Here is a 12,772-nt window from a genome sequence, read left to right as displayed (position 1 = left end):
GAGTTGGAATCGTAGTTCATAGAGAAGCCTAGATAATTTTGGTTTAGAAGTCTTGATAAATAAGGTATCAAATTTAATCATGCATTGAGTTTGATTTGGATAATGACTTTGGGATTAAATATTCTATTTCATCCATAATCCAAGATTTGGCTCCTATAAATAGATGACAAGGTGTTGGCTCTTTATAGGCTCAAGATAACAATTAGATCGTGCTATATACATTATAAACTTGAAGAAAGAATTGTTTAGATTTAAAGATTTAAATCCCGTAAAAACAATTGTTGGGTTTTTTATACCCAATAAATCCAGGGCTATGATGTTAACATGGGTTAATATTATTTCATAAGCATAGGCCAATGAATGAAATAAGTCCAACAACCAAGTCCATGAGCTACACCTGGTCCAATTCTATTCCCTTTTAGATGGCTTAAATCTTGGCCCGTTTACCTCTTTAAATATCCAACTTAAAGCCTAACCCTAGAGTATATATATGGCTATAACTCTAGCCACTTTCTTATGATATTTTGTGTGGTTTTATGAGAAAAAAGAAAGGGAATCCTAGCTGCCTCCTTTGTGTGTGAAGAAAAAGGCCTCTAGAAGTGTCCAAAACACTTGTTTAACGTGTGCACTTGGTGGTTCCTTCATAGCATACATTTCTGGTGTCTTCTCCTAGCCTTTGTAGCCACAAATCATCATCTTTTCTTATTCTACGTGGTTAAGATTGAATAGCAATCGAGGTGAATCAATTGGTTGTGGTTTGGAACCGATTGGATTGGTTGTTGGTAGAGAAAGGTACGTTGGACTGAAGCCGAAAATCATCAATTCGAAGATCTTTCAAGAGAGCTTTCGCAACAACAATCTTTTAAACAAACTGATATCAAAGCTAATCCGGATATATACATATATATGGGGTATGGGGGAAGGCCTCCCTCTTTCCCTAGTCATACAATCTTCACTTGCTAATTGTATTGTTTTTAGAAAGTCACCTTTGGAGATTTTATCCATTACGTCAAATTTTTGAGGAAGTTATATTCATACTTATATTAACAAGATATAGCTTAGTAATAGTACGTAAGTTGGAGGTGTCACGCATATGATGATATTGGAAATTTATGAAGCATTCGGCCCCATATTTGTCTAATCCGTCCATATCTCTTACCAAATTCAATGAACTCGCCTAGTTGCTTTTATTAATTTCAACATCACCAAATGGACGGCGAAATTATTGTTTAGATGTAAAAACAATCATTAAACAAAAATTAATTAGCATAGATGGTATTAGGGCAACTTAATCATGTAATATTTTATATAAAACGTAACAATCGTATAGTGACTAGATTAGTAAATAACATGCTAAGGTGGCATCAACTTTAAACACATTGTACTCTATAGCTTGATTATTCTCCTTTGAAATTGATATCTTCTTATTTAATTGTGGTCTATCCTTTGAATGAGTCACTCGTTGAAAAATATACACCAAGTGAAAAGAAATTAACAATGGGGTAGTTTTCTTGAATGAACAGGAATTGAATTTCTAAAGTTGTACTTTGAGTTTTTGCATACATATAGAAAGGTAATAAAAGAAGATTCACACTCGACACTAGTCTACAGTTGAATTGATCAAGTAGGTAAAGTTGGGAGTTATCCATTGAACCTTATTTAATAAAAATATACTACTTATCAAGTATAAAAAATAAAAAAAAAATTTATTTGAATAATTTATTCTTTCCTTCGTAGCCATTCTAGACTGCACATTACGCATTTGACGACTTCACAAACTTTTCTTGAGACAATCATGTTTGGAACTGGATACTTTTATGCTAGACATTAAATATTATTCGATGATATTATTTGTAGCAGATTAGGGAGGTGTTTAAATATATATTTGTTGGCATTTTTTTATTTTTTTTTATTTTGATATATATATATGACAAATAATTTATATTATCAACTCACTTTTTTTTTTTTTAAAAAAAATTATTATGAGTAAAACCAAATTGCAATCGATAATTTACGTTCGTGTCTAGTTCTAATAACTATGTAGACTCAAATAATTCCATTTACATAATACTCAACCCAACCTTCTTGCCCAATTGAAATCACACGCACTAAACATTAACACAATCAAGAATCCAAGAGAGAGCTTTCCTTCTTCATTGAGGCAAAAGCTCACAATTCAAGTTCGTATTTGATTCCGTGATTACATGGATCCAAATTTACGAAATACTCAAAATGTAATGAATAATTTCGCACATTGTTATGAAAGTTGCTACATGTACAGCACCATATATATCAATTTTGACAGTCATCGCACATATAGGAGTAGGATCCACGATTATTTTAGTCGCGAGTCCCACCCCTATGAGAGGGCTGTAAAAATTTACAGCATTTATATGCTGTACAAACAGCGCATTTCTGCAATCACATGATGCCCAAACCTATTGAAATCCCATGCACAAACACCGAAACACACGCACAAACACAAATCCAAAGAAGAGCTCTCTTCTTTATTGAGGCAAAAGCTATATATAAATAAAAAAATACACATTGACTATTTCAGATTCACTCACCCCTCAGAATTACAAGATTACACCCAATAAAACAAGAAAATTAAATTTCAAAGCCATAAAAAGGATCGGCTAAAAAACGGAAAATATAAAGAAAAAAGTAAAAGTGAGACACTTGGGAGTGGTGCGTCTCATCCTCACTAAGGTAGGTACACCTTCAAAACCGAGTCAACCAACCGGTTTTCGTTGACTCAGTGTGTTAGATGAGTTTCCAGGCCGAGGTAGCAATCAATGGCCTTGTATGCCATCCTAATGTCAAACACCCATCTTTTTCCTCAACTCTATAGCCATCCCCACCTGCAAATAAGGCAAGTAACATACTAGCCTGCCTATAAGCATTTGAACCCAAATGAACCGGCCCAAACCCGGCAGACTGGAACCGGGTTCTCCACTGGACCAAGGTCTCGTGCCTCTCCACCCGGTCCGGTCCCTCACACGCCACCACATTACAGATCTGCCGACCCAAATAAACTTCACTCATAACCTTGTCCTGAACACTCACCGCCCCGCCACCAATATCGCCGCCACCGCTACTCTCCAAAGAATCAAAAAGGGTCGAGTAATAGTGCAAAGACTCCGTGAATCGGTCCAAGAAAACCGGCCCATTGTGGTTAGCCTCTAGCTCCACCACAGTCAAGATTTCAGGCTTCACTTCGCTCACGACTTGCAGCACTTTTTCGATGGCGCCGGGCTGGGCCAGCAACTGATGAAGCTCGAATATGGAATTCACGGCCACAGTTTCACCTTCCCTTACATCAAACATGGATGCGTTAAGATCAGCTAATGAATTAGCCACAAAGCGGTGTCACGCATATGATGATATTGGAAATTTATGAAGCATTCGGCCCCATATTTGTCTAATCCGTCCATATCTCTTACCAAATTCAATGAACTCGCCTAGTTGCTTTTATTAATTTCAACATCACCAAATGGACGGCGAAATTATTGTTTAGATGTAAAAACAATCATTAAACAAAAATTAATTAGCATAGATGGTATTAGGGCAACTTAATCATGTAATATTTTATATAAAACGTAACAATCGTATAGTGACTAGATTAGTAAATAACATGCTAAGGTGGCATCAACTTTAAACACATTGTACTCTATAGCTTGATTATTCTCCTTTGAAATTGATATCTTCTTATTTAATTGTGGTCTATCCTTTGAATGAGTCACTCGTTGAAAAATATACACCAAGTGAAAAGAAATTAACAATGGGGTAGTTTTCTTGAATGAACAGGAATTGAATTTCTAAAGTTGTACTTTGAGTTTTTGCATACATATAGAAAGGTAATAAAAGAAGATTCACACTCGACACTAGTCTACAGTTGAATTGATCAAGTAGGTAAAGTTGGGAGTTATCCATTGAACCTTATTTAATAAAAATATACTACTTATCAAGTATAAAAAATAAAAAAAAAATTTATTTGAATAATTTATTCTTTCCTTCGTAGCCATTCTAGACTGCACATTACGCATTTGACGACTTCACAAACTTTTCTTGAGACAATCATGTTTGGAACTGGATGCTTTTATGCTAGACATTAAATATTATTCGATGACATTATTTGTAGCAGATTAGGGAGGTGTTTAAATATATATTTGTTGGCATTTTTTTATTTTTTTTTATTTTGATATATATATGACAAATAATTTACATTATCAACTCACTTTTTTTTAAAAAAAAAAAATTTATTATGAGTAAAACCAAATTGCAATCGATAATTTACGTTCGTGTCTAGTTCTAATAACTATGTAGACTCAAATAATTCCATTTACATAATACTCAACCCAACCTTCTTGCCCAATTGAAATCACACGCACTAAACATTAACACAATCAAGAATCCAAGAGAGAGCTTTCCTTCTTCATTGAGGCAAAAGCTCACAATTCAAGTTCGTATTTGATTCCGTGATTACATGGATCCAAATTTACGAAATACTCAAAATGTAATGAATAATTTCGCACATTGTTATGAAAGTTGCTACATGTACAGCACCATATATATCAATTTTGACAGTCATCGCACATATAGGAGTAGGATCCACGATTATTTTAGTCGCGAGTCCCACCCCTATGAGAGGGCTGTAAAAATTTACAGCATTTATATGCTGTACAAACAGCGCATTTCTGCCATCACATGATGCCCAAAACCTATTGAAATCCCATGCACAAACACCGAAACACACGCACAAACACAAATCCAAAGAAGAGCTCTCTTCTTTATTGAGGCAAAAGCTATATATAAATAAAAAAATACACATTGACTATTTCAGATTCACTCACCCCTCAGAATTACAAGATTACACCCAATAAAACAAGAAAATTAAATTTCAAAGCCATAAAAAGGATCGGCTAAAAAACGGAAAATATAAAGAAAAAAGTAAAAGTGAGACACTTGGGAGTGGTGCGTCTCATCCTCACTAAGGTAGGTACACCTTCAAAACCGAGTCAACCAACCGGTTTTCGTTGACTCAGTGTGTTAGATGAGTTTCCAGGCCGAGGTAGCAATCAATGGCCTTGTATGCCATCCTAATGTCAAACACCCATCTTTTTCCTCAACTCTATAGCCATCCCCACCTGCAAATAAGGCAAGTAACATACTAGCCTGCCTATAAGCATTTGAACCCAAATGAACCGGCCCAAACCCGGCAGACTGGAACCGGGTTCTCCACTGGACCAAGGTCTCGTGCCTCTCCACCCGGTCCGGTCCCTCACACGCCACCACATTACAGATCTGCCGACCCAAATAAACTTCACTCATAACCTTGTCCTGAACACTCACCGCCCCGCCACCAATATCGCCGCCACCGCTACTCTCCAAAGAATCAAAAAGGGTCGAGTAATAGTGCAAAGACTCCGTGAATCGGTCCAAGAAAACCGGCCCATTGTGGTTAGCCTCTAGCTCCACCACAGTCAAGATTTCAGGCTTCACTTCGCTCACGACTTGCAGCACTTTTTCGATGGCGCCGGGCTGGGCCAGCAACTGATGAAGCTCGAATATGGAATTCACGGCCACAGTTTCACCTTCCCTTACATCAAACATGGATGCGTTAAGATCAGCTAATGAATTAGCCACAAAGCCTCTGTAATCAAACTCAACGTGAATTGTCTCAGCCAATTGAGCCAATTTACACCCCACTTCTCGCAAATGATCCATGTTATCGTGTGACGGCGGTCCAATTCCTGTCAATCGGAAGCTGGGCGGGCCACCGGGCCTCAAGGCCAAGGCCTGTAAAAGAGCAGGCCATTGCATCCCCTGTTTCATGCCGAAATCAATTATATGGACGCGACTTTTACCTGCAAACGCTTCTAGAATAGCTTGATTTGCGGTAAAATGGGCGAATTTCAGGTACGGGCAGGTTTCATAGAAGTGCATTTGAAGGAGGTCCGTAAAGGCGGTGTCATGTGGATTTGTGGGGTATAATTTGTAAATTCTCCTGGCTAATGCTTCAGCAAAATATGTAGCTACTTTTCGCATAGCCCCTGCTTGGGATACTGCGAGGAACCCAATTTGCTTGACCAAAGCCTCAGCCAAGTTCATGTTCTGTTGTTGCACAGCCTCTGCACAAGCCATCAAGCTGTGGACTAACCTAATACCATTTTCTTGTGAGTCAACCAGGAGCATGGGACGGGCAGACTCGATGGGATGTGCAGAAATGGACTCATTAGGCGAACCCCAAGAAGCAGTATTGGAACTTCCCATACCAGAATATGATGATGGCTTCAATTTCTTGGGTTGTGGCTGATGCTGGAGCGGTGGGTGCTGTTGACTTGGGGGATACACAGCTTTCCCCGGAATAGAAATAAGATCTGAACCAAAATCTGAATCAACAACCATTTGTTGCTGGGTTGAAACAGATATATGTGAACGAGCATGGCTATTCAAGCTGTTATAGCTGTGAGAATCAATACTAGTAACACAAGATGTTTCAAGGAACGGATCTTGAACAATAGAGTTGAAGGATTCAAAATTAGGAAGAGGGTTAAGCTCAGAAATCATGGATTCCAGCCATGATGATAGATCTGAAGGATTGTAATGAACAGTATCAGATGCTATTTGAGAAAGCCCGTCTTGTTGAACACTGCCCATCACTTCTTCAAGATGTTCGAGCTTCTGCGCAACCTCAGCCATATCAGATGACTTTACCTTGTAACCCAAAACTGCAAAGAGTTCATCGACACCACCTGCATCTTGTTCTTCACACCACATCTTGCCCTTGTTCGATGAACTAGAAGTGGCAAAATTTAGTTGATTCGGATTATCCCTCTTCATGATTTTCTTTGATATGGGCTTCTCTTCTGCGCACAAACTAGAGGAAAAGGAGAGGTGATGAATGGTTGTTGAAGAAGAAGAATCTGAGCATTGGGTATTGGGGGTTTCTTGATTTTTCACATGCTCTGTAAATTTTCGTATTATTTAGAAAGGAGGAGAGAGAAAAAGAGATGGTACTATATAATAATAGCAGCACGAATCGAGGAAGAGAGAGAAAGCGCTCATCTCAAAGTGCCATCGCTGAAAAATACAGCCACAACAGAAACTGATGAACTTTGCATTTTTTTTTTTACTGCAATAAAATAAATTCTTTTACAAAGAAATTTAATTTATTGTGCCTTTTTCAACCTATTTTCTAAAATTCATTTCACGAAACTCACAATTTTTATAGTAATTTTAAACATGTGATATTAGTAATTTAATACATGAGATAAAAAAATAATACATTAATACAAATCACAAAATATCGTGAGGATATCACGTAGGACGACTATCATAATAAACAATTATGAATAGCATTACTCTTACGTATATTGAATGCTTTACAATTTAGAGTTCAATTTTTTTTATCGCTTTATTTTCTTTTTCCAACTTATTGGAAATTTAACTTTAAAAGAATCAAATATTTTCTCTTTTTAAATTTGAGAAAATTACAATATTCATCTTCAAACATGTTGCTCGATAATCCGCAACTTTAAAATTTTTCATTATGGTAACACAATGGTTCTTGGACGAGTTAGTGGTAAAAATCGTTGAAATGCTTTGTTAAATCATTATGTATTTTTTATATGTAAATCTTTATAAAGTTCTATTTTACTTTTCTACACGATATGGTTTTTTAAAAAGAGACATTTCCATTAAGCGTGCAACAATATAACGTAATCTTGGCTGGTTTCCATCATTAGGGCAAACCATAATGCTGGGTTTCGATGTCCAATGAATTCCGAACTATGATGTAAACATCGATTTTATAGGCCTCAACCAATGGTTAATTAATTATTATAACGAAGTTTTAAAGACTCGACCGAAAAACAATGTGGACGGTTGAAAGTAGTTTAAGAAATTAATGCTACTCACACAGCCAATATATGTTTACCTATTAGATGATTTTGAATTTTAGCCCATTTAACTTTATTATTAGTCCAATTAAAGCCTAATCTCCTCTTATATATATTTTGCTTCAAGCTAACCGTCTAAGTGTGTGATTTGCGTGTGCATAAAGTGAAAATTGTGGCTGCCCATTTGAGAAGAATATTCAGCTGCTTTGTGCTTCCAAAATTGGTGATTAACTTTGTGTTATTGGTTTCCTCTTGTGCCTTCTTTTATTGATTTTTATTATTGTCTTTGTGACTATAAATCAACATTGTTATCTTGTCATTCGTGTAGAGATTGAGAAGCAACCGAGATAAATATATTGGTTGAGGGTTGAAGCCATTTGGATTGGTTGTTTAGTAAAGAAAAGTAATGCCAAATTGAGCCCAAGAACACCGTTTAGAAAATCTTTGAAACCAGTTTCCACAACAATTAGTATCAAAGTTTCAAGGTGGTAGATTTGTCTCAAAAATCTGACTAAAAACCAACCAGGAAATTGCAGAATCGAAGCAAAAAAACAAATTGAAAAATTGTCCAGAAAATTGCCTAAAAATCAAAGTTGTTTTCTTGATTTATGACCAAACCAGAAGGAGGTCTGACGACGTGTATGGTGGCTCATGAAACATACGCGCAAAGACTTCAAGTGCGCGTGGAGGCGCGTTCGACGATTTTCTAGTGATAGTGTCTTCTGTTAGTTTGGTCCTAACTTCATTTCAAATATTTTGGTATTGTAAATTTTCTGTCCCAGGTTATATGGTGAAGTTTGGACGATTTTGCCATCTGCTTGTTGAGATTCGATCATGGTTAATTGATTTCTGCAATTGTTAGAGACATTAGGACGAAGAGTGGTGGCTCTAAAGTTGTAAACTTACAACTCTCATTATTTACGGACTCAAATTTGTCCATTCTAGTATATTGGCTTGTCATCATTTAAATTTCAGCGTTAACGAGTCCTTGTATGGGATGACATTACGATTAGAGTTACCATGTAGGGCAACCATTGTTTGTGCTAAAAATTTATGATTTATTCGCCATATTTGAAGTGTTGAAAATTTAACTACAAGTTGATAATTGCTTTTCTATTTTAATTGCCATTAAGTCACTATGTGTGACTACATTATGTGAGAAACTAAATTTTTATTTACATACCTTAGTGTTACATTGATTATTCCGTTAGAACACCTGAACATGACCCATTTGGACATTCCTTAATACTGAGATCTTGAATTTCACAAAATCCTATGAATCTAGAATGTTGTATACTGCAGCCTTAGGATTATTTTTGGTGACTTATTTGTGCACTTTGGTTGTTCTTTTTTTAATGTGTTCATATTTCGAAGTTGGAATTTTTAATGGATAAATGGAATTTTTCAATTTAGTAACAGAAGATGCAAGAGATTTTAGTTCAACAAAAGTTCGTAAAGTCATAGATGACAAATTTCCTGTAAATTTGAGAGAAGCACAAAAAGAATAACATGATGAACTTTCATACATTTTAATTATTTTACATCTAGCTGACACTGTTTTTAAAAAGATTGAAAATTTCGATTATACTAATGAACTTTGGAAAAAGTAGAAAGACTTATATTTGTTTAAGCCTACTCCAAATAAGTCGTACTTGCTCAAAAAAAATTTCGATTTTAAAATGGGTTCTTTAAAGGATCTTGATGACAATCTAAATATTTTTTCTGCATTTTTTTTAAAGGTAGGCTTATCACAAGCTGAAGTGACCCCGTGTGACTCAGGCTCAGGTTGACGCCCCAAAATGGGGCTCGATTCTACCGAGCCTCAAGCCAAGCCGACTCGAGTTTTTTTAGGGCCTAGTTACGGACGATACGAGCCAAATTGACACCCCTAGGGCAAGGGTTTGGACAAGTCTAGTAGTAAACGGTATTACAATTGTGGTAAGTCTGAACACTTAGTGGGAAACTATCCCAAACAGAAGGATAAGTGGAATGGTAAGATAAGAGGTGTGGCTATAGTGTCGAGTGATGACCCTAGTAAAGTTTATTGTGAGTAAACATAATTACTACATGTTCATCTCTGTGTAATCTTTTTTGCATGTATGTGATTGCATAATTTTGTTGCATGATTATATGACATTCCAATGTGTTTGATATATGAATTTGCATGAAATTGGAAACAATATGATTACTTGGTGTAATGTGTTTGCATGCATATTGCATAATAGGTTGGGATGTACTAACAATAGGCGTGTTGTATGTCTATTGATGATATGGAGTATAGATGCCTATGGCTATATTAGTGGTATAGACCGGAGATATGGAGTGTGGCATTTAGATCACGAGTGGAGATGTGATTAAATATTGGAATCATTTATCTTAAAAACCCTTATCAAGTGGAGTATGACAAATACTTATATCACTTCTAATAGGTAGAGACCCTTTATACACTTGCATTGAAATAAGTGTTGTGGTGATAGAGGATTATCCATAGGACTTAGAATCTACTGTATTTTACCAGTTAGATATGAGTTGAATGATTGGTCTAATGAGCATGGTAGGTAATGAGAGGAGATATGTGTTATCGAGATGTAAGAAACACGGAATGGGTTATGATAAGTGTACTGAGATGATTTCGTGAGGTAATTTATGTATTTGTTGCATATGTATTGACCATTTGTTGATTAACTTGGTATTAATCTATTGTTCTGTGTAAACGTATCTTTTGAAAAGATCCGTGTGTTATCTTTTTTTATTTATTCATTGCATGTTTATTTGCTTACGATTGTTTACTATTATTATCGGCTTCTAATTAGGTGATTTTTTACTTTGTCCCTGATGAGTACATGAAGTAACTATGATATATGTTTCGATTTCGAAACACAATGTAATGTCCACTATCCCAATTTTATTGGCTACCTTGATTATGCAAGTATTAACTTTGTGTTTTTATTACTTGCAAATTGATTGAGTATTAAGGTGGAGATTTGTTGGATTTTGATATCCAATGAATCCTAGGCGACGATGTAAATGTCAGAATATAATGTCACAAGCCTCGCCCAATGGTGAGTTGATTGCCAACAACCAAGTCCAAAAGCTCAACCTGAAAATAACTAGACCGTTGGAAGTAGTTTAAGAAATTAATGCTATCCATGGCCTCTATATATTACCTATTGGATAGTTTTAAATCTTGTCTCATTTAACCCTTTTATTGATCGAACTAAAGCCTAATTTACTCCTATATATATGTTGCTTTGACCTAGCCGTCTAAATGTGTGATTTGTGTGTGCATAGAGTGAAAAACGTGGCTGCCCATTCGAGAGAAAAATCTTGCTGTTTTGTGCTTCCAAAACCAATCATTAACTTCGTGTTATTGGTCTCCTCTTGTGCCTTCTTTTATTGATTTTTCATCTTGCCTCTATTGCTACCAATAAACACCTTTTGAATTGGTTGTTTGGTATAGAAAGATAACAAAAATTGTGTCTAAAAAATACCTTTTAGAATATTTTTGATGCGAGGTTCCCCGACACTTCATTATTTATTTAGAATCAAACTATTTCTGATTGAGTTCGTTTAGTGTTCAACTAGATCAATCTGGTGTGGCAGTCACAGGTAGTCACATAACCAAAAAATGATTAATCCTAGTTCCAAAAAAAATAAAAATATAATAGTAAGATGAAATATATTAACTTGTCCATGGCTTCATTTGATTTGGATATTAATTTATTTTTAATGAAGAAATACTGAATGATTAATATTATGGAGAAGAAGTTGACGTTTCAATTGATTATAACATAACATTAATAAGAGAAGTTCTTTTTACTAAAATTCTTATAAGTTATTTAATTAAGGAAATATGCCTTTAATAAATTATCAAGTACAATTTATTAGTGGATAGAATCACAAGGTGCATATTTTGTCCCCCTTCTGAAAAACACAAAATTACATACAACTAAGCATTGAATAATTTATTTATTTTTTATTTTAAATGTAGATTAGTGCAGAGATTCTTTATATTATTCTATATAGAAATCCGTTCCATTTTTAAATGCATTTTGGAACACGTATAAACTTGTACACATAAAAAATTCAAGAATTCAAAATTATTCTTGGCTAAACACATAAGATAGAATCCTATGTCTGTAAGTTTTCTGTATTAGCAATACATTCAAATTCAAGTTCATCATTAATCCCATTTTTATTGTATTTGGTTGGCAAATTAATAAATTACGTATTTTGTAAATTTCAGTCATTCAAGTAGATTTATAGTAAAAAAATCTATCTTGTATCAATAAATAAAACCAAGAATCGATTCAAAATTCAATTTTTACATATAAAATAGAAATAAAACATTCATTAAAAGAATCTCCACGGAATGAGACGAGCATCATGCATGTTGGAGTCGAGATGGCCTTCCATGTTCTTGATCTCTACGTGAAATTTTGAAAGATGGGATCGAGACCATGTTATCCTTGCCCGATTCTTAGGTGCTTCGAGATCGGAACATTATAACATCGATCAAAACACACTTCTTAAAATTGTTATTCCTTTTCTAGGGGAGTCTTGTATGCATAAAGCCTGTTTTTGTTCTCCAAAAATTAAGAGTGTGTTTGATAGGAGAGATTTTCCATTTTCCAATTTTAAGGGTGTTCTGTAATGAATTTTTTTTTTCGTTTTTTTTAAGCAATGGAAATAAATTTTATCCCTAATTGTAAAAAAATATATTCCTTTAATTGACAATTTTCATGTAAAACAAAGCCAAATGAATATCAAAAGATAAATAGTTTTTTGGCTTTTTTTGGCAAAGGAAACAAATTGCATTCCTAATACCATTAAATTTTATTCCTTTAATTGACAATTTTCATGTAAAA

At 35.0% G+C, this 12,772-nt stretch overlaps 2 protein-coding genes across 2 annotated transcripts in view; both read right to left on the bottom strand.

Annotated features, from left to right (window-relative positions):
* Nucleotides 1-2,478: 2,478 nt before the first annotated feature.
* Nucleotides 2,479-7,078, bottom strand: LOC111376725 (DELLA protein GAI1-like). The gene is made up of 2 exons (XM_022999708.1): nucleotides 5,603-7,078; nucleotides 2,479-3,316 (listed from the first exon to the last, which is right to left on the bottom strand). Exons 1-2 carry the CDS (start codon nucleotides 6,844-6,846, stop codon nucleotides 2,767-2,769), a joined length of 1,794 nt encoding a protein of 597 aa, XP_022855476.1. The 5' UTR covers nucleotides 6,847-7,078; the 3' UTR covers nucleotides 2,479-2,766.
* A 4,723-nt stretch (nucleotides 7,079-11,801) lies between these two features.
* The window catches only part of LOC111376719 (DELLA protein GAI1-like), a 12,288-nt gene continuing 11,317 nt past the window's right edge, over nucleotides 11,802-12,772 (bottom strand). The window contains exon 2 of the mRNA XM_022999697.1: nucleotides 11,802-11,828. Coding sequence (XP_022855465.1) covers nucleotides 11,802-11,828 — 27 coding nt within the window. The remainder of the gene's footprint in view (nucleotides 11,829-12,772) is intronic.

This window comes from Olea europaea, unplaced genomic scaffold (assembly GCF_002742605.1).
Source record: "Olea europaea var. sylvestris unplaced genomic scaffold, O_europaea_v1 scaffold1555, whole genome shotgun sequence".
NCBI lineage: Eukaryota > Viridiplantae > Streptophyta > Magnoliopsida > Lamiales > Oleaceae > Olea > Olea europaea.
Note: the sequence above shows the minus strand (reverse complement) of the source record. Positions and strands in the feature narration are given on the sequence as shown.